Below are 27,971 nucleotides of genomic sequence, written 5' to 3' on the forward strand. Positions count from 1 at the left end.
TCCCATTCCCCTCCACTCCCCTTACGTCCTTTGCTCTTACCTTTTTCCATTCTGCACTCAGTCTCTCCTGGTACTTCCTCACACAAGTCTCCTTCCCAAGCTCCCTTACTTCTCACTGCTCTCTTCACCAACATTCTCTCTTCTTTTCTGAAAACTTCTACAAATTTTCACCTTCGCCTCCACAAGATAATGATCAGACATCCCTCCAGTTGCACCTCTCAGTACATTAACATCCAAAAGTACGTACTTTGTACATATGCTAAAATCGATAAAACTGCCTCATTCTTAGCCTTAATGTTCCGACAAATAGCCTACATGATTTTTGACATGCACAGTGACCAACCTCCCCCTCCTCCCTCCCCTTCCTTCCTCACGCAATCAAACATCAGAGTTTCTCTGAACTCGAGCATATTCAGATGCTAACAGGTGTTAATATGAAAATAGTGTTGTCATTTGAGGTTCAAGTATTTTTGGTGGAACAGGTGTTATGTAGTGCAGACCAATATACATATGAAGTGCAATAAAAGTTTGCTGAAGACCTTGACACTCCCTTACCACTTCGCAATGCAGTTCTAGTGAACCTGGATCAGTTGTTGGCACACCAAGATCTGGCACTCTGGCAGTAATAACAGAAAACATATCGGAGATTTCTGATCGCATAATCCAAAAAAGTCCATTTGTAAGTTGGCACAGCAAATGGGAATCTCTACGACAGCACACTTAAGAGTACTAATGAAGCAGTTGCATCTGCATCCCTCCAATTTGATACATAATATATGCTAATAGATGCACAGTGACATTTGGCTCACCCTATAGTATTTCACATTTCATGATAAGTGTATGCTGTACATTTTTCACAGGTATAATGTTTGGTATTGTCTTTTTACAAAATCACCTAATCTTAATTATTTACAGTGTTTGATACATGGGCTTTGATTACCTGACAATTTTCAAGAATGTACTAATCACTTAAATTGAGAGGTACCTGTACACAAGCACATAAATACTAACTACCTTTGATCTTGTAAGGGATACTGTCCTGGTGAATGGCATGAGCTTTGAAAAATTAATTCAACATCTCATAGAGAAATAAGGGGATCACCCCATAGCACATCAACGTTTAAAATAAAACAACTCCAAAAAACACAAATACTTTAAGAATCTTTTATATATTCAACACAGTGGGATACTAGGTTATATTTACACAGCTTACAAAAGTGAAAACAAAAAGATTGGAGAAAGTTTTTGTGGAAAACTGTTTCATCACTGGATAGGCAAACAATAAAAACAGCAGATGAACTGATGTTTGACTTATATCTAACCAGAGCTGATGGATCAACCGTCGCTGTAGGGTGAATATACACATCACCAATAATGGTAGGCTTATCTGGTCCATTTGTTGCTAAGCGTTCCTTCTTTGTTTTGTGGTACAGCTGGAGGTAGTGACGATTAGCATAGATGGCAGAGCCTGCTGTTTTAATCTGAGACCACCATCTGTATGGAATAGACCAGTATTAATCAGAATTAAACACCAATCTATTACATTAAATCAATAATACGCATGAAAAAATACCTATCAGATACACATCTTCAAAAATAATAACAATTACCCAAACTATAAAGGTAGTGATGACTAGCATAGATGGCAGAGCCTGCTGTTTTAATCTGAGACCACCATCTGCATGGAGTATATCAGCATTCATCAGAGTTAAACACCAACCTATTACATTAAACCAATAATAAGCATGAAAAATACCTATCAGATATACATCTTCAAAAATAATAACGATTACCCAAACCACAAAGGTGGTGAAGATTAGCACAGATGACAGAGCCTGCTGTTTTAATCTGAGACCACCATCTGCATGGAATATATCAGTATTAAACACAGTGAAACACCAATCTATTACATTAAGCCAATTATAAGCATGATAAAATACCTATCAGATATACATCTTCAAAAATAATAACAATTACCCAAACCACAAAGCATATTTCAATGAGAATCTGCAGAGGTGGGTGTGTGTGTTTGGAAAAGTGTGTGAAAGGAGAATGTTGAGAGATAAAGTAACCTGTGACGAGACATGGAACTATGGAAAGGTAAGCAGGGGAAGAAGCAAGAGGTCCAAGGTGCAATGGTGACTGTTTGGAGAGTTCATCATCTGCGAGTGCAAAAATTGGTATCTTTAATGGCACTGTAATCCTATCAGAGCTGCATGGCAGCTAAATGCCCTAAGTGCAACAGCACAGAAAAGGGGTAGTATTGAATATCAACTACTTACAGGCAATATCTGATGTGAGGAAGGATGATTGAGTTAGAGATGACAATGTGTAGTGGTCGAAGTTGCTGACTGAGACACATTTATGGGTTGCCCAGCTGTTCATCCTCTCCTTAGGCAAACCTCAACATGAGAGTTCTTTATGTGCAGACAAACTCACAGTTACATGATAACACCCTGACGCCATAAAAGTACCATCACACAAACAGCATTACATTAAACAACTGGAAGAATGTCTCATCTATAACAAAATTTCAGCATCTCTACAGAAGTCTTAAATCACTCTTTTAACCCCACACAGATATGAATCCAAGCTCTCCTCCTCCAGTCACCTTGAATGGACAGTCTCTCCTACTGAACAAAATACCAACCAATCTAAGCATCACATAAAAAACACACACATATCTCACACCAAAAACATCAACACAAAGCAACACACAAACTAAATGCACTCAGAACAAACTACCACCAGATTTGGACAAGAATCTCTCAAAATCCTCTACAAACAATTCATCAGTTCTGCCTTAACTTAGGCCTCACCTACCTACTCTCTCTCTCTCTCTCTCTCTCTCTCTCTCTCTCTCTCTCTCTCTCTCTAAAAAAAAAAAAAAAAAGCATAACAAAGCTACAAACCTCACAAAATAGTGCAGTCAGAACAAGTTCTAGATGCTTATCTGACAAAAACATTCAGCACCTTCACAAATGAAACAAAGATCTTCCCAATACAGTCTTAACTCAACATGCTCAGTACTCACTTCTAAGCAACAATGCTGGACCCCTCCCTCCTAACCACCAACCTAGATGAAATAAAAAGTTCACCTCTACTTCACACTTCAGTAACCTCTACTTACAGATCTCCACCCTTCATAACAAGTATAACACTAACAAAATACATATACACATACAGAACTGAAATACCTCAATAAACATTAAACAAATGACCTCCCAACTCAGTCTTAATCTCTAACCCACCAAATATCTACCCATCAGAAACCACACTCCATAAACAATCAAGAGTCACCCAGAATTCCCCCACAACTACAAAACAAACACTGTTTCAACATATCCCATGACCCTCCATGCCCATGATACAACTATCATAAAGACTTGGAGCACTTACTACTTAACTGTATTGTACTCTTTGCACATGCATGGATACACATCACAGCACTTAATGACCAATGGTCCCAACTGGTGGATGTGGTCAGCTTCGTGAGTGTTGCAGGAGCTTCATAAAGATAAAATGGACTCCAGGAACATTAAGTGTTTTTTTCATACTTGATTGCTGTTTCCCCCTTTAATGAGGTAGCCCAAGGAAGAGATGGAGAAAGGCCACATGTGTTTACATCCATTCTCTAGCTGTTGTGTGCAATGCACTGAAACCACAGCTCCCTATCCACAACAACCAGGCACCAACAAACTTTCTCATGGTTTACCCCACATGCTTAATATGCCCTGGTTCAGTCCACTATCAGCATGTTGACCTCCGTATACTATACCATTCCCATTCACTCTATCCCTTGTATGCTTTTCATCCTCCTGCATGTTCAGGCCCTGACTACTCAAAATCTTTTCTCACTCCATCCTTCCATCTCCAATTTGGTCTCCTAATACTCCTCGTTCCCTCCACTTCTGACACATATCCTTTTTGTCAACCTACCCTTACTCATCCTCCCACATGTCCGAACCATTTCAGCATACCCTCTGTAGCTCTCTCAACTACACTTTATTACCACACCTCCCTTTTACCCTTTCATCACTCACTTGACCAAACCACCTCACCCAATCTTTTGTCCTCAAACATTCAATTCCCTCTACACCGCCTAATGTATAGCCCATGCATAGCATACATATAATATTGCTGGGGCTATCAAAATCAGCCACTAGTGTTGTATCATCGACAAACAACAAATGACTCACTTCCCAAGCCCTCTCATCCCAAAAGGACTGCATACTCGCCCCATCTCCAAAACTCTTGCATTTACCTCCCTGACCATCCCATCCATACACAAATTAAACAACCATCAAGACATCACACAAACCTGCTGCATATTGATTTTCACTAAGAACTAAACACTCTCCTCTCTTCCTACTCACACATGCCTCAAAATCCTTATTAAAACTTCTCTGCTTCTAGCACCTTACCTCCCACACCATATATTCTTAAGACCTTCCACAGAGCATCTCTATCAACCCTATCATATGCCTTCTCCAAATCCATAAATCCATCGGTTTTCCTAAGTATTTCTCACATATATTCATCAAAGTACACAGCTAATCCACACATCCTATACCACTTATGACATCACACTAATGTTCCCCAATCTGATGCTCTGTACATGCCTTCACCCTCTCAATCAATACCCTTCCATAAAATTTCCTAGAAATACTCAACAAGCTTATGCCTCTGTAGTTTGAACACTCACCTTTATCCCCTTTGCCTTCGTACAATGGCACTATGCATGTATTCCGCCAATCCTCAGGCACTTCACCATAATCCATACTTACAAAGAATATCCTTGTCAACCAATCAACAGCAGAGTCACCCCCTTTCTTAATAATTTCAACTGCAATACCATCCGCTCCCTACACCTTCCTGGATTTCATCTATAAGGCTTTCATCACCTCTTCTCTCTTCACCAAACAACTCTCCGTGACTCTCTCACTTCACACACCACAAATACGAAAAATGTCCTAAATCAGCCACATCATCATCAAACAAATTCAAAAACCCTTCAAAATACTCAATCCATCTCTTCCTCACTCCATCACAACTGTTATCACTTTCCCCCTTACCCCCTTCACTGATGTTCCCATGTTTTACTGTCTTATACAACTGGAGGGATGTCTGATCATTATCTTATGGAGGCAAAGGTGAAGATATGTAGAGGTTTTCAGAAAAGAAGAGAGAATGTTGGAGTGAAGAGAGTGGTGAGAGTAAGTGAGCTTGAGAAGGGGACTTGAGTGAGGAAGTACCAGGAGAGACTGAGTACAGACAGGAGAGACTGAGTACAGAATGGAAAAAGGTGAGAACAAAGGACGTAAAGGGAGTGGGGGAGGAATGGGATGTATTTAGGGAAGCAGTGATAGCTTGCACAAAAGATGCTTGTGGCATGAGGAGCGTGGGAGGTGGGCAGATTAGAAAGAGTAGTGAGTGGTGGGATGAAGAAGTAAGATTATCAGTGAAAGAGAAGAGAGAGGCATTTGGACGATTTTTGCAAGGAAATAATGCAAATGACTGGCAGATGTATAAAAAAAAAAGTCAGGAAGTCAAGAGAAAGGTGCAAGAGGTGAAAAAGAGTGCAAATGAAAGTTGGGGTGAGAGTATCATTAAATTCTAAGAAGAATAAAAAGATGTTTTGGAAGGAGATAAATAAAGTGCATATGACAAGGGAACAAATGGGAACATCAGTGAAGGGGGCTAATGGGGAGATGATTAGTAGTGGTGATGTGAGGAGATGGAGTGAGTATTTTGAAGGTTTGTTGAATGTGTTTGATGATAGAGTGGCAGATATAGGATGTTTTGGTCAAGGTGGTGTGCAAAGTGAGAGGGTTAGGGAGAATGATTTGGTAAACAGAGATGAGGCAAAAAAGCTTTGCAGAAGATGAAAGCCAGCACGGCAGCAGGTTTCGATGGTACTGCAGTGGAATTTATCAAAAAAGGGGGTCACTGTATTGTTGACTGGTTGGTAAGGTTACATGATGTATGTATAACTCATGATGAATGCTTGCATAGTGCCATTGTACAAAGGCAAAGGGGATAAAAGCGAGTGCTCAAATTACAGAGGTATAAGTATGTTGAGAATTCCTGGGAAATTATATGGGAGGGTATTGATTGAAAGGGTGAAGGCATGTACAGAGCATCAGATTGGGGAAGAGCAGTGTGGTTTCAGAAGTGGTAGAGGACATGTGGATTAAGTGTTTGCTTTCAAGAATGTATGTGAGAAATACTTAGAAAAGCAAATGGATTTGTATGTAGCATTTATGGATCTGGAGAAGGCATATGATAGAGTTGACAGTGATGCTCTGTGGAAGGTATTAAGAATATATGGTGTGGGAGACAAGTTGTTAGAAGCAGTGAAAAGTTTTTATCGAGGATGTAAGGCATGTGTACGAGTAGGAAGAGAGGAAAGTGACTGGTTCTCAGTGAATGTTGGTTTGTGGCAGGGGTGCGTGATGTCTCCATGGTTGTTTAATTTGTTTACGGATGGGGTGGTTAGGGAGGTGAATGCAAGAGTTTTGGAAAGAGAGGCAAGTATGCAGTCTGTTATGGATGAGAGAGCTTGGGAAGTGAGTTAGTTGTTGTTTACTGATGATACAGCGCTGGTGGCTGATTTGTGTGAGAAACTGCAGAAGCTGGTGACTGAGTTTGGTAAAGTGTGTGAAAGAAGAAAGTTAAGAGTAAATGTGAATAAGAGCAAGGTTATTAGGTACAGTGGGGTTGAGGAACAAGTCAATTGGGAGGTAAGTTTGAGTGAAGAAAAACTGGAGGAAGGGAGGTGTTTTAGATATCTGGGAATGGATTTGGCAGCGGATAGAACAATGGAAGCAGAAGTGATTCATAGGGTGGGGGAGGGGGCGAAAGTTCTGGGAACGTTGAAGAATGTGCGGAAGTTGAGAATGTTATCTTGGAAAGCAAAAATGGGTATGTTTGAAGGAATAGTGGTTCCAACAATGTTATATGGTTGCGAGGTGTGGGCTATGGATAGAGTTGTGCGGGGGAGGGTGGATGTGCTGGAAATGAGATGTTTGAGGACAATATGTGGTGTGAGGTGGGTTGACTGATTAAGTAATAATAGGGTAAGAGAGATGTGTGGTAATAAAAAGAGTGTGGTTGAGAGAGCAGAAGAGGGTGTTTTGAAATGGTTTGGTCACATGGAGAGAATGAGTGAGGAAAGATTGACAAAGAGGATATATGGGTCAGAGGTGGAGGGAACGAGAAGTGGGAGACGAAATTGGAGGTAGAAAGATGGAGTGAAAAAGATTTTGAGCGATCGGGGCCTGAACATGCAGGAGGGTGTAAGGCGTGCAAGGAACAGAGTGAATTGGAACGATGTGGTTTACTGGGGTCGACGTGCTGTCAATGGATTGAACCAGGGCATGTGAAGCGTCTGGGGTAAACCATGGAAAGCTCTGTGGGGCCTGGATGCGGAAAGGGAGCTGTGGTTTTGGCGCAATATACATGACAGCTGGAGATTGAGTGTGAATGAATGTGGCCTTTGTTGTATTTTCCTAGCGCTACCTCATGCACATGCGGGGGGAGAGGGTTGTTATTTCATGTGTGGCGGGGTGGCGATGGGAATGAATGAAGGCAGACAGTATAAATTATGTACATGTGTATATATGTATATGGGTATGTGTGTATATATATGTATACGCTGAGATGTATAGGTATGTATATTTGCGTGTGTGGACATGCATGTATATGCAGGTGTATGTGGGTGGGTAGGGCCATTTTTTCATCTGTTTCCTTGTGCTACCTCACTAATGTGAGAGACAGCGACAAAGTAAAATAATAATAATAATAATAATAATAATAATAATAATAATAATAATAATCATAATAATATATTGATCAGACATCCCTCCAGTTGCACCTCTCAGCACATTAACATCCAAAAGTCTCTCTTTCGCACGCCTGTCAATTAACACGTAATCCAATAACGCTCTCTGGCCATCTCTCCTACTTACATAAGTATACTTATGTATATCTCGCTTTTTAAACCAGGTATTTCCAATCATCAGTCCTTTTTCAGCACATAAATCTACAAGCTCTTCACCATTTCCATTTACAACACTGAACACCCCATGTATACCAATTATTCCCTCAACTGCCACATTACTCACCTTTGCATTCAAATCACCCATCACTATAACCCGGTCTCGTGCATCAAAACCACTAACACACTCATTCAGCTGCTCCCAAAACACTTGCCTCTCTTGATCTTTCTTCTCATGCCCAGGTGCATATGCACCAATAATCACCCACCTCTCTCCATCAACTTTCAGTTTTACCCATATTAATCGAGAATTTACTTTCTTACACTCTATCACATACTCCCACAACTCCTGTTTCAGGAGTATTGCTACTCCTTCCCTTGCTCTTGTCCTCTCACTAACCCCTGACTTTACTCCCCAGACATTCCCAAACCACTCTTCCCCTTTACCCTTGAGCTTCGTTTCACTCAGAGCCAAAACATCCAGGTTCCTTTCCTCAAACATACTACCTATCTCTCCTTTTTTCACATCTTGGTTACATCCACACACATTTAGGCACCCCACTCTGAGCCTTCGAGGAGGATGAGCACTCCCCGCGTGACTCCTTCTTCTGTTTCCCATTTTAGAAAGTTAATACAAGGAGGGGAGGATTTCTGGCCCCCCGCTCCCGTCCCCTCTAGTCGCTTTCTACGACACGCGAGGAATACGTGGGAAGTATTCTTTCACCCCTATCCCCAGGGATAATATACATATATATATACATATACACATACACACACATACACATACATACGCACATATACACATATATACACACACACAGGTCCCATACCTGTTCATATGAAACCAGATGTTAAGAATGATCGTATAAAGTTGTATGTATAGGATGTTCTAAGCAAGCTAACCTAGTGGACACTAAAAGGCCTATATGGTATAGCTAAACAAATGGATGAATATAGAGCATAATGTAAAAGTTGCAAATAAGATTAATTCTGAAGAACATATCACTGCTTTTAACACTGGAGTCTGATCTTTAATCCATTTCAAGCAGTCATAAGTATTCTCAACCCCTACCCTAGTGTGGCTGAAGTAAATGAAAAGTTGAAGTCCAAATTTCTGCAGAATAACCTTCAGAACATATAAAATACACCTTGACAGCTTTTTTTTTTTTTTTATACCTCGTCGCTGTCTCCCGCGTTTGCGAGGTAGCGCAAGGAAACAGACGAAAGAAATGGCCCAACCCCCCCCCATACACATGTACATACACACGTCCACACACGCAAATATACATACCTACACAGCTTTCCATGGTTTACCCCGGACGTTTCACATGCCTTGATTCAATCCACTGACAGCACGTCAACCCCTGTATACCACATCGCTCCAATTCACTCTATTCCTTGCCCTCCTTTCACCCTCCTGCATGTTCAGGCCCCGATCACACAAAATCCTTTTCACTCCATCTTTCCACCTCCAATTTGGTCTCCCTCTTCTCCTCGTTCCCTCCACCTCCGACACATATATCCTCTTGGTCAATCTTTCCTCACTCATTCTCTCCATGTGCCCAAACCATTTCAAAACACCCTCTTCTGCTCTCTCAACCACGCTCTTTTTATTTCCACACATCTCTCTTACCCTTACGTTACTCACTCGATCAAACCACCTCACACCACACATTGTCCTCAAACATCTCATTTCCAGCACATCCATCCTCCTGCGAACAACTCTATCCATAGCCCACGCCTCGCAACCATACAACATTGTTGGAACCACTATTCCTTCAAACATACCCATTTTTGCTTTCCGGGATAATGTTCTCGACTTCCACACATTTTTCAAGGCTCCCAAAATTTTCGCCCCCTCCCCCACCCTATGATCCACTTCCGTTTCCATGGTTCCATCCGCTGACAGATCCACTCCCAGATATCTAAAACACTTCACTTCCTCCAGTTTTTCTCCATTCAAACTCACCTCCCAATTGACTTGACCCTCAACCCTACTGTACCTAATAACCTTGCTCTTATTCACATTTACTCTTAACTTTCTTCTTCCACACACTTTACCTTGACAGCTATGCAGTAATAATAATAATAATAAAAAAAAACAGAATGCACCCTAAATGCAGAAAAACACACAAACTCAACCCAGGTGACTGAGGTACATGGCAGCAATACCCATTGATAAACAAGTATGTTTATAGGCCTAAGGTGGCCCATATACTATCAGGAAAACAAAACATAATGCACCCTAAATGCAGAAAAACACACAAACTCAACCCAGGTGACTGAGGTACATGGCAGCAATACCCATTGATAAACCAGTATGTTTATAGGCCTAAGGTGGCCCACATACTATCAGGAAAATAAAGCATACCTAAACAGTGCAAACTAAAAGCTACTTAAAATGTGGCCAGACTCAGGTGATGGAAAGGTGACTCTTAAGACACCACTCATGAAGTTTCAAGGGATTTAATTTTACTTTCATTTTACGTGAAAGCAACCAGCTAAGGTGAAGATTTGTATGGGTTTTCAGAAAAGAAGAGTGAATGTTGGGGTAAAGAGGGTGGTGAGAGTAAGTGAGCTTGAGAAGGAGACCTGTGTGAGGAAGTACCAGGAGAGACTGAGTACAGAATGGAAAAAGGTGAGAACAATGGAAGAAAGGGGAGTGGGGGAGGAATGGGATGTATTTAGGGAATCAGTGATGGATTGCGCAAAAGATGCTTGTGGCATGAGAAGAGTGGGAGGTGGGTTGATTAGAAAGGGTAGTGAGTGGTGGGATGAAGAAGTAAGAGTATTAGTGAAAGAGAAGAGAGAGGCATTTGGACGATTTTTGCAGGGAAAAAATGCAATTGAGTGGGAGATGTATAAAAGAAAGAGACAGGAGGTCAAGAGAAAGGTGCAAGAGGTGAAAAAAAAGGGCAAATGAGAGTTGGGGTGAGAGAGTATCATTAAATTTTAGGGAGAATAAAAAGATGTTCTGGAAGGAGGTAAATAAAGTGCGTAAGACAAGGGAGCAAATGGGAACTTCAGTGAAGGGCGCAAATGGGGAGGTGATAACAAGTAGTGGTGATGTGAGAAGGAGATGGAGTGAGTATTTTGAAGGTTTGTTGAATGTGTTTGATGATAGAGTGGCAGATATAGGGTGTTTTGGTCGAGGTGGTGTGCAAAGTGAGAGGGTTAGGGAAAATGATTTGGTAAACAGAGAAGAGGTAGTGAAAGCTTTGCGGAAGATGAAAGCCGGCAAGGCAGCAGGTTTGGATGGTATTGCAGTGGAATTTATTAAAAAAGGGGGTGACTGTATTGTTGACTGGTTGGTAAGGTTATTTAATGTATGTATGACTCATGGTGAGGTGCCTGAGGATTGGCGGAATGCTTGCATAGTGCCATTGTACAAAGGCAAAGGGGATAAGAGTGAGTGCTCAAATTACAGAGGTATAAGTTTGTTGAGTATTCCTAGTAAATTATATGGGAGGGTATTGATTGAGAGGGTGAAGGCATGTACAGAGCATCAGATTGGGGAAGAGCAGTGTGGTTTCAGAAGTGGTAGAGGATGTGTGGATCAGGTGTCTGCTTTGAAGAATGTATGTGAGAAATACTTAGAAAAGCAAATGGATTTGTATGTAGCATTTATGGATCTGGAGAAGGCATATGATAGAGTTGATAGAGATGCTCTGTGGAAGGTATTAAGAATATATGGTGTGGGAGGAAAGTTGTTAGAAGCAGTGAAAAGTTTTTATCGAGGATGTAAGGCATGTGTACGTGTAGGAAGAGAGGAAAGTGATTGGTTCTCAGTGAATGTAGGTTTGCGGCAGGGGTGTGTGATGTCTCCATGGTTGTTTAATTTGTTTATGGATGGGGTTGTTAGGGAGGTAAATGCAAGAGTTTTGGAAAGAGGGGCAAGGATGAAGTCTGTTGGGGATGAGAGAGCTTGGGAAGTGAGTCAGTTGTTGTTCGCTGATGATACAGCGCTGGTGGCTGATTCATGTGAGAAACTGCAGAAGCTGGTGACTGAGTTTGGTAAAGTGTGTGGAAGAAGAAAGTTAAGAGTAAATGTGAATAAGAGCAAGGTTATTAGGTACAGTAGGGTTGAGGGTCAAGTCAATTGGGAGGTGAGTTTGAATGGAGAAAAACTGGAGGAAGTGAAGTGTTTTAGATATCTGGGAGTGGATCTGGCAGCGGATGGAACCATGGAAGCGGAAGTGGATCATAGGGTGGGGGAGGGGGCGAAAATCCTGGGAGCCTTGAAGAATGTGTGGAAGTCGAGAACATTATCTCGGAAAGCAAATATGGGTATGTTTGAAGGAATAGTGGTTCCAACAATGTTGTATGGTTGCGAGGCGTGGGCTATGGATAGAGTTGTGCGCAGGAGGATGGATGTGCTGGAAATGAGATGTTTGAGGACAATGTGTGGTGTGAGGTGGTTTGATCGAGTGAGTAACGTAAGGGTAAGAGAGATGTGTGGAAATAAAAAGACCGTGGTTGAGAGAGCAGAAGAGGGTGTTTTGAAGTGGTTTGGGCACATGGAGAGGATGAGTGAGGAAAGATTGACCAAGAGGATATATGTGTCAGAGGTGGAGGGAACAAGGAGAAGAGGAAGACCAAATTGGAGGTGGAAAGATGGAGTGAAAAAGATTTTGTGTGATCGGGGCCTGAACATGCAGGAGGGTGAAAGGAGGGCAAGGAATAGAGTGAATTGGAGCGATGTGGTATACCGGGGTTGACGTGCTGTCAGTGGATTGAATCAAGGCATGTGAAGCGTCTGGGGTAAGCCATGGAAAGCTGTGTAGGTACGTATATTTGCATGTACGGACGTATGTATATACATGTGTATGGGGGGGGGGTTGGGCCATTTCTCTCGTCTGTTTCCTTGCGCTACCTCGCAAATGCGGGAGACAGCGACAAAGTATAATAAAAAAAAAAAATATAATATATTGTGTTGCTGACAGGTTGGTATGGATATTCAATGTATGTATGGTTCATGATGAAGTGCCTGAGGACTGGCAGAAAGCATGCATAGTTCCATTGTACAGAGGTAAAGGGGATAAAGGTGAGTGTTCAAATTACAGAGGTGTAAGTTTGTTGAGTACTCCTGGGAAATTATATGGGAGGGTACTGATTGAGAGGGTAAGGCATGTACAGAGCATCAGATTGGGGAAGAGCAGTGTGGTTTCAGAAGTGGTAGAGGATGTGTGGATCAGGTGTTTGCTTTGAAGAATATATGTGAGAAATACTTAGAAAAACAAATGGATTTGTAATTATGGATTTGTATTGAATTTTGTATTGTATTAATGGATCTGGAGAAGGCATATGATAGAGTTGATAGAGATGCTTTGTGGAAGGTACTAAGAGTATATGGTAAGGGAGGTGAGTTGCTAGAAGTAGTGATAAAGTTTTTATAAAGGATGTAAGGGATGTGTACGAGTAGGAAGAGATTAAAGTAATTGGTTCCCAGTGAATGTTGGTTTGCAGCAGGGGTGCATGATGTCTCCATGGTTGTTCAATTTGTTCATGGATGGAGTCGTTAGGAAGGTGAATGCAAGAGTTTTGGAGAAAGGAGCAAGTATGCAGTCTATTGTGGATGAGAGGGCTTGGGAAGTGAGTCAATTGTTGTTCAAAGATGATGCAGTGCTGGTGGCTAATTCAGGTGAGAAACTGCATTAGTTGGTGTCGTGAGTTTGGTAAAGTGTGTGAAAGAAGAAAGCTGAGAGCGAATGTGGGTGGGAGCAGGGTTGTTGGGTTCAGTAGGGTTGGGGGACAAGTTGGTTGGGAGGTGACTTTGAATGGAGAGAGAATGGAGAGGGTGGAGTGTTTTGGATATCTGGGAGTGGATTTGGCAGGGGAAGGTACCATGGAAGCAGAAGTGAGTCACAAGGTGGGAGAGGGGGTGAAGGTTATGGGAGCACTGAAGAATGTGTGGAAGAAGGCACGAATGTTATCTCAGAGAGCAAAAATGGGTGTCTGAAGGAATAGTGGTTCCAAAAATGTTGCGTGGGTGCGAGGCATGGGCTATGATAGGGTTGTGCAGAGGGGGGTGGATGTGTTGGAGGTGGGGAATTTGAGGACAACATGTGGTGTGAAGTGGTTTGATCGAGTGGGTGGTGAGGGGGTAAGAGAGATGTGTGGTAGTAAAAAGAGTGTGGTTGAGAGAGCAGAAGGTGTATTGAAATGGTTTGGTCGCATGGAGTGAATGAGTGAGGAAAGATTGACAAAGAGGATACATGTGTCAGAGGTGGAGGGAACGGGGAGAAGTGGGAGACCAAATTGGAGGTGGAAGGATGGAGAGAAAAACATTTTGAGTGATTGAGGCCTGGACATACAGGAGGGTGAAAGGCATGTAAGGAATAGAGTGAATTGGAATGATGTGGTGTACCGGGTTCAACGTCCTGTCGATGGATTGAACAAGGACATGTGAAGCGTCTGGGGTAAACTGTGGAAAGTTTTGTGGGGCCTGGATGTGGAAAGGGAGCTGTGGTTACGGTGCATTACACATGACAGCTAGAGACTGAGTGTGAATGAATGTGGCCTTTATTGTCTTTTCCTTGCACTACCTCATGTGCCTGCAGGGGGAAAGGCAGGGTGCCATTTCATGAGTGGTGGGGTGGCGACAGGAATGGATGAAGGCAGCAAGTGTGAATAGGTACATGTGTGAATATGTACATGTGTATATGTTTGTGTATATGTATGTATATATTGAAATGTATAGGTATGTATAAGTACTCGCTGATGCAGGAGACAGCAACCAAGTATAATAGAAAAAATAACAAAAGGGTAGAGTGGTGGGATAAAGAAGTAAGATAGTTAGGGAAAGAGAAGAGAGAGGCATTTAGATGATTTTTGCAGGGAAGTAGTGCAAATGACTGGGAGATGTATAAAAGAAAGAAGCAGGAGGTCAAGAGAAAGGTATGAGAGGTGAAAAAGAGAGCAAATGATAGTTGAGGTGAGAGAGTATCATTAAATTTTTGCAAAAATAAAAATATGTTTTGTAAGAAAGTAAATAAATTGCGTAAGACAAAAGATCAAATGGGAACATCAGTGAAGGGGGCTAATGGGGAAGTAATAACAAGTAGTGGTGAAGTGGGAAGGAGATGGAGTGAGCATTTTGAAGGTTTGTTGAATGTGTTAGATGATAGAGTGGCAGATATTGAGTATTTTGATCAAGGTGGTGTGTGACGTGGGAGGGTCAGGGGGAATGGTTTGGTAAACAGAGAAGAGGTAGTGAAAGCTTTGCGGAAGATGAAAGTCAGCAAGGCGGTGGGTTTGGATGGTACTGTTGTGGAATTTATTTAAAAAGGAGGTGACTGTGCTGTTGACTGGTCGGTAAGGATATTCAATGTATGTATGGTTCGTGGTAAAGTTTCTGAGGATTGGCGGAATGCATGCATAGTGCCATTGTACAAAGGAAAAGGGGATAAAGGAGAGTGTTCAAATTACAGAGGTATGAATTTATTGAGTATTCCTAGGAAATTATATGGGAGGGTATTGATTGAGAGGGTGAAGGCATGTACAGAGCATCAGACTGGGGAAGAGCAGTGTGGTTTTAGAAGTGGTGGAGGATTTGTGGATCAGGTGTTTGCTTTGAAGAATATATGTGAGAAATACTTAAAAAAACAAATGGATTTGTATGTAGCATTTATGGATATGGAGAAGGCATATGATAGAGCTGAGAGAGATGCTTTGTGGAAGGTATTAGGAGTATATGGTGGGGGTGGTAAGTTGTCAGAAGCAGTGAAAAGTTTTTATCATGGATGTAAGGCATGTGTATGAGTAGGAAAAGAGGAAAGTGACTGGTTCCCAGTGAATGTTGGTTTGTGGCAGGGGTGCATGATGTCTCCTAGTTTGTATAATTTGTTTATGGATGGGGTTGTTAAGGAGGTGAATGCAAGTTTTGGAGAGGGGGCAAGTATGCAGTCTGTTGTGGATGAGAGGGCTTGAAAAGTGAGTCAGTTGTTGTTCGCTGATGATACAATGCTGGTGGCTAATTCAGATGAGAAACTGTAGAAGTTGGTGACTGAGTTTGGTAAAGTGTGTGAAAAAAGAAAGCTGAGAGTAAATGTGAATAAAAGCAAGATTATCAGGTTCGGTAGGGTTGAGAAAAAGTGGAGGAAAAGAAGTGTTTTAGATATCTGGGAGTGGATGTAGCAGCGAATGGAATTATAGAAGCAGAAGTGAGTCACAGGGTGGGGGAGGGGCAAAGATTCTGGGAGCTTTGAGGAATGTGTGTAAGGCGAGAATGATATCTCGGAGAGCAAAAATGGGTATGTTTGAAGGAATAGCGGTTCTAATAATGTTATATGGGTGTGAGGCATGGGCTATAGATAGGGTTGTGCGCAGGAGGGTGGATGTGTTGGAAATTAAATGTTTGAGGACAACATGTGGTGTGAGGTGGTTTGATCGAGTAAGTAATGAAAGGGTAAGAGAGATGTGTGGTACTAAAAAGAGTGTGGTTGAGAGAACAGAAGAGGGTGTATTGAAATGGTTTGGTCACATGGAGAGAATGAGTGAGGAAAGATTGACAAAGAGGACGTATGTGTCAGAGGTGGAGGGAACAAGAAGTGGGAGACCAAATTGGAGGTGGAAGGATGGAGTGAAAAAGATTTTGAGCGATTGGGGCCTGAACGTACAGGAGGGTGAATGGCGTCCAAGGAAAAGAATGAATTGGAACGATGTGGTTTACCAAGGTCGACGTGCTGTCAATGGATTGAACCAGGGCATGAGAAACGTCTGGGGTAAACCATGGAAAGTTTTGTGAGGCCTGGATGTGTAAATGGAGCTGTGATTTCGGTGCATTACACATGACAGATAGAGATTGAGTGTGAATGAATGTTGCCTCTCTTGTCTTTTCCTAGTGCTACCTCACATGTGCACGGGGGGAGGGGGTGCCATTTCATGTGTGGCAGGGTGGCGATGGGAATGGATAAAGGCAGCAAGTATTTGTTTATATATGTATATACATGTTTATATATGTATATGTCTGTCTATGTATATGTATGTAGATGTTAAAATGTATAGGTATGTACATGTGCATGTGTGGGCGTTTATGTATATACATGTGTATGTGGGTGGGTTGGGTAATTCTTTCGTCTGTTTCCTTGCACTACCTCGCTAATGTGAGAGACAATGGATAAGTTAGCAAGGTAGAGTCAGGAAACAGGCGAAGAATGGCCCATCTACTCATATATTCATATATATACATAAATGCCCATGGAAGCACATATACATACATATACATATCAAGATATACACATACATTTACATATACATACACACACATGAATATATATACACATGTACATATTCATACTTACTTGCCTTCATCCATTCCTGGTGCTACCCCACCCCACAAGAAATAGCATCACTACCTCCCAGCTTCAGTGAGGTAGTACCAGGATAACAGACAAAAAAGGCCACATTCATTCACACTCAGTCTCTAGCTGTCATGGGCAATGCATTGAAACCATAGCTCCCTATCCACATCCAGGCCCCACACACCTTTCCGTGATTTACCCCAGATGTTTCACATGTCCTGGTTCAGTCCAGTGACAGCACGTCGACCTAGGTATACCATATCATTCCAATTCACTCTATTCTTTGCACACCTCTCACACTCCTGTATGCTCAGGCCCAGATTGCTAAAAATCTTTTTCTCTCCATCATTATACCTCCAAATCAGTCTCCCGCTTCTCCTTGTTCCCTCCACCTCTGTCACATATATCCTCTTTGTCAATCTTTTCTCACCCATTTTCTTCATACGTCCAAACCATTTCAACCCACCCTCTTCTGCTCTCTCAACCACACTTTTTATTTCCACACATCTCTTACCCTTTCGTTACTTACTCGCTCAAACCACATATTGTCCTTAAACATTTCATTTAAGACACATCCATCCTCCTCCTTACAACATTATCTATAGCCCATGCCTCCCAACCATATAATATTGATGGAACTTCTATTCATTCAAACATACCCATTTTGCTCTCCGAGATAACGTTCTCTCCTTCCATGCATTCGTAATCGCTCCCAGAACCTTCACCATCTATCCCACCCTGTGACTCACTGCCACTTCCATGATTCCATTCCCTGCCAAGTCCACTCCCAATTATCTAAAACACTTCACTTCCTCCAGTTTTTCTATTCAAACTTACATTCCAAAATTTTTAACTTGTCCCTCAACCCTAATGAACCTGATACCCTTATTCTTATTCATATTTACTCTCAACTTTCTCCTTTCACATACTATTCCAAACTCAGTTACCAACTTCTGCAGTTTCTCACTCAATCAGTCACCAGAGCTGTATCATCAGAGAACAACAAATGACTCATTCCCCAGGCCCTCTCGTCCCAAACAGACTGCATACTCACCCTTCTCACCAAAACTCTTGCATTTACCTCCCTAACCATCCCATCCGTAGACAAATTAAACAACCATGGGGACATCACACACCCATGCCACAGACCAACCTTCACTGGGAACCAATCACTCTCCTCTCTTCCTACTCATACAAATGCCTTACATCCCTGTTAAAAACATTTTACTGCTTCCAGCAACTTACCTCCCACACCATATATTCTTAAGACCTTCCACAAAGCATCTCTATCAACTTTATCATATGCCTTCTCCAGATCCATAAATGCTACTTACAAATTAATTTGTTTTTCTAATCATTTCTCACACATTCTTTAACACAAACACCTGATCCACACATCCTCTACCACTTTGGAAACCACATTGCTCTTCCCCAATCTGTTGTTCTGCACATACCTTCACCCTCTCAATCATTACCCTCCCATACAATTTCCCAGAAATACTCACCAAACTTATGCCTCTGTAACTTCAACACTCACCTTTATCCCCTTTGCCTTTGTACAATGGCACTATGCATGCATTCCACCAATCCTCAGGAACTTCACCATACACTGAAGTGCTCATCCTCCTTGAAGGCTCAGATTAGGGTATCCAAATGTGAGTGGATGTAAAAACCAAAATGAGAAGAAAGGAGAGATAGGTAGTATGTTTGAGGAAAGAAACCAAGATGTTCCGGCTCTGAGTGAAACAAAGCTCAAGGGCAAAGGGGAGGAGTGGCTTGGAAAAGTCTTTGGAGCAAAGTCAGGGGTTGGTAAGAGGACAAGAGCTAAGGAAGGGGTAGCACTACTTCTGAAGCAGGAGTTGTGGGAGTATGCGATACAGAGAGAAAATAAATTCTAGATTGATGTGGGTAAAACTAAAAGAGGATGGAGAGAGATGGGTGATTAATGATGCACGTGCACCTGGTCATGAGAAGAAAGATCAAGAGAGGCAAGTGTGATGGGAGCAGTTGAGTGAGCATGTTAGCAGCTTTGATGCACGAGACCAGGTTATAGTGATGGGTGATTTAAATGCGAAGGTGAGTAATCTGATAGTTGAGGGCATAATTGGTATACATGGGGTGTTCAGTGCTGTAAATGAAAATGGTGAAGAGCTTGTGGATTTGTGTGCTGAAAAAAAGATTGGTGATTGGGAATATCTTTTTTAAAAAGAGAGATATAAATAAGAATACATATGTAAGTAAGATAGATGGTCAAAGGGCATTACTGGATTACGTGTTAATTGATAGGCGTGTAAAAGAGAGACTTTTAGATGTTAATGTGCTGAGAGGGGCAGCTGGAAGGATGTCTGATCACTATCTTGTGGAGGCAAAGGTGAAGATTTGTAGAGGTTTTCAAAAAGGAAGAGAGAATATTAGGGAGAAAAGAGTGGTGAGACTAAGTGAGCTTGGAAAAGGAGACTTGTGTGAGGAAGTACCAGGAGAGACTGAGTGTTGAATGGCAAAAGGTGAGAGCAAATGATATGAGGGGAGTGTGTGAGGAATGGGATGTATTTAAGGAAGCAGTGATGGCTTGCGCAAAAGATGCATGTGGCATGAGAAGGGTGGGAGGTGTGCAGATTAGAAAGGGTAGCAAGTGGTGGGATGAAGTAAGGTTGTTAGTGAAAGAGAAGAGAGAGGCGCTTGGACGATACTTGCAGGGAAGTAATGCAAATGACTGGGAGATGTACAAAAGAAAGCGGCAGGAGGTCAAGAGAAAAGTGCAAGAGGTGAAAAAGAAGGCAAATAAGAGTTGAGGTGAGAGAGTATCATTAAACTTTAGGGAAAATATAAAGATGTTTTGGAAGGAGGTAAATAAAGTGAATAAGACGAGAACAAATGGGAACATTGTAAAGGGGCGAAGTGGGGAGGTTATAACAAGTAGTCATGAAGTGAGAAGGAGATGGAGTGAGTATTTTGAAGGTTTGTTGAATGTGTTTGATGATACAGTGGCAGATATAGGGTGTTTTGGTCTGGGTGGTGTGCGAAGTGAGAGGGTCAGGGAGAATGGTTTGGTAAACAGAAGATGAAAGCCAGCAAAGTGGTAGGCTTGGATGGTATTGCAGTGGTATTTTTAAAAAATAAAAAGGGGGGTGACTGTGGTGTTGATTGGTTGGTAAAGATGTTCAAAGTACATATGGATCATGGTGAAGTGCCTGAGAATTGGCAGAATGCATGCATATTGCCATTGTACAAAGGCAAAGGGGATAAAGGTGAGTGCTGAAACTACAGAGGCATAAGTTGAATATTCCTGGGAAATCATAAGGGAGGGTAGTGATTGAGGGTAAAGGCATGTACAGAGCATCAGACTGCACAAGAGTAGTGTGGTTTCAGAAGTGGTAGAGGATGTGTGGATCAGGTGTTTGCTTTGAAGAATGTATGTGAAAAATACTTAGAAAAACAAATGGATTTGTATGTAGCATTTATGGGTCTGGAGAGGGCATATGACAGGGTTGATAGAGATGCTTTGTGGAAAGGTTTAAGAGTATATGGTGTGAGAAGTAAATTGCTAGAGGCAGTGAAAAGTTTTTACCAAGAATGTAAGGAATGTGTTCTACAAGGAAGAGAGGAGAGTGATTGGTTCTCAGTGAATGTCAGTTTGCAGCAGGGGTGCATGATGTCTCCATGGTTGTTTATCTGATTATGGATGGGGTGGTTAGGGAGGTAAATGCAAGAGTTTTGGAGAGGGGTGAGTATGCAGTTTGTTTTGGATGATAAGGCCTGGGAAGTGAGTCAGCTGTTGCTCAATGATGATACAGCTCTAGTGGCTGATTCATGTGAGAAACTGCAGAGGTTGGTGACTGAGTTTGAAAAAGTGTGTGAAAGGGGAAAGTTGAGACTAAATGTGAATAAGAGCAAGGTTTTTAAGTTCAGTAGGGTTGAGGAACAATTTAATTGAGAGGTAAGTTTGAATGGAGAAAAACTGGAAGAAGTGAAGTGTTTTAGATATCTGGGAGTGGACTTAATAGTGGATGGAACCAAGGAAGCGAAAGTGAGTCACAAGGTGGGGCTGGGAGCGAAGGTTCTGGGAGAAATGAAGAATGTGTGGAAGGAGAGAACATTATCTTGGAGAGCAAAAATGGGTATGTTTGAAGGAATAGTGGTTCCAACAATGTTACATGGTTGCAAGACATAAATAATAAATAAGTATATTCATACCTGTTCACTGTCATCCATTCCCAATGCCATACCACCCCACAGGAAACAGCATACCATCTACCCCCAACATACATCTAAGTTCTGTTCTGACTGACTGGTCAGACCTTGAAATGGATTAAGTCAGACGTATTTCAGCATGGCAGGTAGAATTCATATACCTGTATGGCAATCTTTTATCCTACTCAATTTATATCATTTCTATCATGATTTTCTCGTTTTTTTATTAACCAGCTTCATCAAATGATTCTGTAGTTTCTTTTTACTTTACATCTCAGATTCTTTACGTCATATTTCATTATCATTGTTATTTTTATGTTATGCAAGGTCTCTCATGATTATCTCATTTTTGTTTAACCAGTTTTATGAATTTACATTTTCTTAATCACTGTATGGTTTACTTGAAAACAATTCTTTGGTTTATTTTTTACCTTCTCAGCAGCTCCTTCATCAGCACTTGTTGCTTCACCTGTGACTCAAATGTCATGCAAGCTATATCTTCTTTTAAATCTAATGAACCAACCGTGACATGCTGTGAAGTTCTCGATGTAATCCTCACCAACTCACTCCCTCAAAACCTCACAGAGACTTCTAGCCTTCGCGTGAATTGTTAGCAAGCTTAGTGGTACATATTTTTTTAATATGATCTACCATCCACAGCATCAACGACTTTTCCATTTCATGGATGGGCTCTTGTTATTGCTTTGTTATTATTGTAGACTTCATACTTAATGAACCTATCACTGATTCATATACTTTTTCTTTGTCCTTCAAATTTGTGGAGACTGTTGAATGGGACAACTGTAGATCACGTGCAATCACAAACTTTTTTTCTCCTTCATACTGGGTGATTACCTTCATTTTCAATTCTAAATCAAGCATTTTCCTTGGCTTCTTGCCAGTTCCATCAACATGTGATAGGTTTTTCTTCTTGCTCATTCTCTTCTTTGGGGTTTAATACATTACTGATGGTAAATGAGAACAAGAACTGAGAGATTCTATGATGTACACAATGCCAGGATATCATCTGACAGTCACTATCATTCACACGCAGTCATTCGTACTAGATGTATGATCAAGCTTAATTTTTATATTTACATATATTTTTTCATTTAAATTATTTCTTGATTGATGTACAGATAGTCTTAGGTAACACTGGTCATAAGTAGGGATAGACAGTAAATGCATGATATAGTAAATGATACATATACATTCTTTTCTTTTCCCAACACCTGATCACTGCCTCTCAGTCAGCTAGATAGCAAAAGGAAACATATGTAGAAAGGCCACATCTGTTCATACCCATACACAAGCTGTCATGTATAATGCACCAAAATCACAGCTCCCTATTTACATCCAGGCCCCACAGACCATTCCATGGTTAACCCTGAATGTTTCACATACCCTGATTCAGTCCACTGATAGTACATTGACTCCAGTATATCATGTCACTCCAATGCACTCTATTTTGTACACACCTTTCACCTTCCTACATGTTCAGGCACTGATCATTCAAAATCTTTTTTCATCCCATCCTTCCACCTCCAACTGGTCTCTGTTCTCCTTGTTCCCTCCAACTCTGACACGTATATCCTCTCTGTCAACTCCTCACTCACTCTCTCCAAATGACCATTTCAATACCTCCTCTTCTGCTCTATCAACCACTCTCTTTTTATCACTACATATCTCAGTGAATGTAGGTTTGCGGCAGGGGTGTGTGATGTCTCCATGGTTGTTTAATTTGTTTATGGATAAGGTTGTTAGGGAGGTGAATGCAAGAGTTTTGGAAAGATGGGCAAGTATGAAGTCTGTTGGGGATGAGAGAGCTTGGGAAGTGAGTCAGTTGTTCGCTGATGATACAGCGCTGGTGGCTGATTCATGTGACAAACTGCAGAAGCTGGTGACTGAGTTTGGTAAAGTGTGTGAAAGAAGAATATTAAGAGTAAATGTGAATAAGAGCAAGGTTATCAGGTACAGTAGGGTTGAGGGTCAAGTCAATTGGGTGGTAAGTTTGAATGGAGAAAAACTGGAGGAAGTAAAGTGTTTTAGATATCTGGGAATGGATCTGGCAGCGGATGGAACCATGGAAGCGGAAGTGAATCATAGAGTGGGGGAGGGGGCGAAAATCCTGGGAGCCTTGAAGAATGTGTGGAAGTCGAGAACATTATCTCGGAAAGCAAAAATGGGTATGTTTGAAGGAATAGTGGTTCCAACAAAGTTGTATGGTTGTGAGGCGTGGGCTATGGATAGAGTTGTGCGCAGGAGGGTGGATGTGCTGGAAATGAGATGTTTGAGGACAATATGTGGTGTGAGGTGTTTTGATCGAGTAAGTAATGTAAGGGTAAGAGAGATGTGTGGAAATAAAAAGAGCCTGGTTGAGAGAGCAGAAGAGGGTGTTTTGAAATGGTTTGGGCACATGGAGAGAATGAGTGAGGAAAGATTGACCAAGAGGATATATGTGTCGGAGGTGGAGGGAACGAGGAGAAGTGGGAGACCAAATTGGAGGTGGAAAGATGGAGTGAAAAAGATTTTGAGTGATCGGGGCCTGATCATGCAGGAGGGTGAAAGGCGGGCAAGGAATAGAGTGAATTGGATCGATGTGGAATACCGGAGTCGACGTGCTGTCAATGGATTGAATCAGGGCATGTGAAGCGTCTGGGGTAAACCATGGAAAGTTCTGTGGGGCCTGGATGTGGAAAGGGAGCTGTGGTTTCGGTGCATTATTACATGACAGCTAGAGACTGAGTGTGAACGAATGGGGCCTTTGTTGTCTTTTCCTAGCGCTACCTCGCACACATGAGGGGGGAGGGGGATGTTATTCCATGTGTGGCGAGGTGACGATGGGAATAAATAAAGGCAGACAGTATGAATTATGTACATGTGTATATATGTATATGTCTGTGTGTGTATATATATATATACATGTGTACATTGAGATGTATAGGTATGTATATTTGCGTGTGTGGACGTGTATGTATATACATGTGTATGTGGGTGGGTTGGGCCATTCCTTCATCTGTTTCCTTGCGCTACCTTGTTAACGCGGCAGACAGCGACAAAGCAAAATAAATAAAGAAATATAAATAAATAAAAATATATCTCTCTTACCCTTTCATCATTTACTCAATTAAACCACCTCACATCAAACACTGTCCTCAAACACTTCCTCTCCAACAGAACCCTTTTTTATAGCCCATGCCTTGCAACCATATAATATCGATGGGACTAGAATTCTTTAAACATACCCATATTTGCCCTAAGAGATAACATTCTCTCTTTCACACATTCTTCAGTGCTTCCAGAACCTTTGCCCCCTCCCCCACCCTATGTCTCACTTCAACTTCTATGGTTACACCCACTGCCAAGTCCACCCTCAGATATCTAAAACCCTTCACTTCCTCTAATTTTTCTCCAATAAAACTTATATCCCAAGTGACTTGTCCCTCAACCCTGCTGAACCACATAACCTTGATTTTATTCACATATTAACTTTTTTCTTTCATACACACTTCTAAACTCAGTCACCAACTTGCAGTTATTCACTCAACTATGCCACCAAAGCTGTATCATCAGCAAACAACAATTGACTCAATTCCCAGCTTTCTCATCTCCCAGAGATTACATACTCACTCCTTTCTCCAAGACTTTTGCACTTACCTCCCTCACCATCCCATACAAAAACAAATTAGACAACCATAGCAGCATCACACACTCCTGTTGCATATCAACCTCCACTTGGAACAATCCACTCTCCTCTCTTCCTACTCATCCACAAGCCTTACACCTGTGATAAAAACTTCTCACTGATTCTAGTGACTTACCCACATTTTCTTAAAACCTTCAACAAAGCATTTCTATCAACTCTATTGCGTGCCTTCTCCAGAACGATTAATGCCACAGATCCATCAGATTTTCTAAATATTTCTCACATATAAAGAAAATACCTGATCCACACATTCTCTACCACTTCTGAAACCACACTGCTCTTTCCAAATCTGATGCTCTGTACATACATGCCTTCACCCTCTCAGTCAATACCCTCCCATACAATTTACCAGGTATACTCAACAAACATATGACTCTGTAGTTTGAACACTCACCTTGATCCCCCTTGCCTTTATGCAATGGCACTATACATGCATTCTACCAATCCTCAGGCACCTTACTCATTCCATCTCTACCTGCTCTTCTCAAAAAGCTCATTTCAACAGTCTAGATTCTTGACCACTGTGCCTCATTCCACATCCATGTGGAATGCACAGGTCAGGGGTGGGATGAAAATGCTGTCTCTTAATCCTCTCTTCACTTCCATACTTACACATCACCCCTTCCCCTTTAGTCCACTTCACCAACATTTACATATTTTCTCTTGTCTTTTGCACATTATTTATCTCTATTTATTTCTATTCTTCCTAAAGTTTAGTGGTACTTTCTCACTCCAACTCTCATTCACCCTCTTTTTCAAACCCTACACTTTCCACTCGACCTCCTCCCACTTTCTCTTACACATCTCCCAATCATTAGCACTCCTTTCCTGTAAGTACTGCTAAAACGCCTCTCTTTAGTATTTCACTAGCAACTTTACTTCTTCATCCCACCATGCACTACCCATCTAATGTGCCCACCTCCCTACTTTCGCATGCTACAAGCATCTCCTGCAAGTGATATCACTGCTTCTCTAAATACCTCCCATTTTCTCATCCACTACCTTAATTTCATCTGTTCATCTTCTGCCATTCTACTGTTAATCTCTGCTGGTACTTCTTCACACAAGTTTCCTTTCCAAGGTCACTTACTCTCACAAATCTCTTCTCCCCGACACCGTTTCCTCTTTTTCAAAAACCTTTACAAATCTTCACCCTCGCCTCCACAAGAGAGTAATCAGACAATCTAGCAGCTGCCCCTCTCAGCACATTCACATTTAAAAGTTTCTCTTTTACTTGTCTATCAATTAACATGTAATCTAATAACGCCTCTTGACCTACTCACATATGTATAGTTGAGTATTCTCTCTTTTTAAACAAAGTTATCCCAATCAGCAGTCTTTTTTCAGCATACAACAAGCTCTTCACTAGTTCCATTCATAGCATGGAATACCCCATGTAAACCAATTATACCCTCAACTGTCACATTAATTACCCTCACATTTAAATTACCCATCACTAATATCCGGTCTTATCAAAACTGCTGACACACTCATTCAACTGTTCGCAAAACACTTGCCTCTCATGATCTTTCTTCTCATAGCCAGGTGCATAAGCATCAACAATCATCCACCTCTCACCATCAACTTTCAGTTTTACCCACAGCAATCTAAAATGTGCTTCCTTACACTCAATCACACACTCCCACAACCCCTGCTTCAACACTATTAAGCTTTCGGCCTCTCACCAACTCCTAACTTAACTCCGAAGACATTTCCAACCCATTCTTCCCCTTTACCCTTGAGCTTTGCTTCGCTCAAAGCCAGAACATCTAGGTTTCTTTCCTCAAACATACAACCTATCTCTCCTCACTTCTAATCCTGGTTACACCCACATGCATTCAGACACCCTAGTCCACACCTTCAAGGAGGATGAGCACTCCCCTCCTGGCTCCTTCTTCCATTTCCTCTTTCTGAAATTGAAACACATGTAGGGAAGGATTTCCAGCTCCTGTTCCTGCCCCCTTTCATCGCCTTCTACAACACACATGGAATATGGAGGTAGAATTCTTTCTGCCTTACCTTTGGAATACATTCCAAATTAAAATTTTCTGAATCAGGAAAATGTATTGATAGAGAGATAGATACTTTATCAACCAACTGCAATAATTACATTGCCGTAAAGCAAGCACACATTCTATTATGGCATGAGTAAGGTGTTAAGAACATGATAAATGTCACACAAATTTCAACTGGAAAAAATTCTTGGTGTCCATGTTTTAAAGAAGCAAATACCCATAAAAAAGATAAAAGTTGATAAAGTTTGAGTGATTCTTATCGTCAATGTATTTTATCACAAATTATAGGAATCATAAAAGAGAAAGGATAAAGTGTTCCAAATGATACACCTAATGTTAACCACACACAAATTTTCTGCATTGATTCCAAACTTTTCCACTCCCTTACTCTTCTAAAAGTATCCTGATAGAATAAGCTGCATTTCATCATCAGATGAACTAATCATGCATAGTCTTCCGGGAAAATTATTGGAAAAAACAGTAAGCATTAGCACAGCCAAGTTTTAGGTGTAAAACTGGCCTACGAAGCTTGGCTTCATGCTTATTGGCTGAGAGAGTCATAAGCCTGCTACCATAATGTTTGATGGTTCCTGCCTCTGGCAGGCTCAGCACTGTCATACTCCCAATTTCTGTATTTTCTAGCCAAAGTTCATGGTCGATCATCCACTCTAAAACAATTGAAATTCCTACCAGTGACAAGCCAACCATATGAGCATATTACTATCTAGCACACGAAGATGAGAAAATTCTAGTACCAG

General features: G+C 41.4%; 1 protein-coding gene across 5 annotated transcripts in view; it reads right to left on the bottom strand.

The window, feature by feature from the left end:
• Nucleotides 1-1,150: 1,150 nt before the first annotated feature.
• The window catches only part of Gmppa (GDP-mannose pyrophosphorylase A), a 91,458-nt gene continuing 64,637 nt past the window's right edge, over nucleotides 1,151-27,971 (bottom strand). For 3 of the 5 annotated variants that reach the window (XM_071694159.1, XM_071694158.1, XM_071694160.1), the window contains exon 6: nucleotides 1,151-1,494. In XM_071694159.1, the coding sequence (XP_071550260.1) occupies nucleotides 1,155-1,494 (340 nt within the window). In that variant the 3' untranslated portion in view covers nucleotides 1,151-1,154. Of the gene's footprint in view, nucleotides 1,495-1,575; nucleotides 1,679-1,758; nucleotides 1,862-27,971 lie in introns of those variants that run through there. The other 2 variants (XM_071694162.1, XM_071694161.1) reach the window with 2 other exon arrangements.

Source organism: Panulirus ornatus, chromosome 56 (assembly GCF_036320965.1).
Source record: "Panulirus ornatus isolate Po-2019 chromosome 56, ASM3632096v1, whole genome shotgun sequence".
Classification (NCBI taxonomy): Eukaryota; Metazoa; Arthropoda; class Malacostraca; order Decapoda; family Palinuridae; genus Panulirus; species Panulirus ornatus.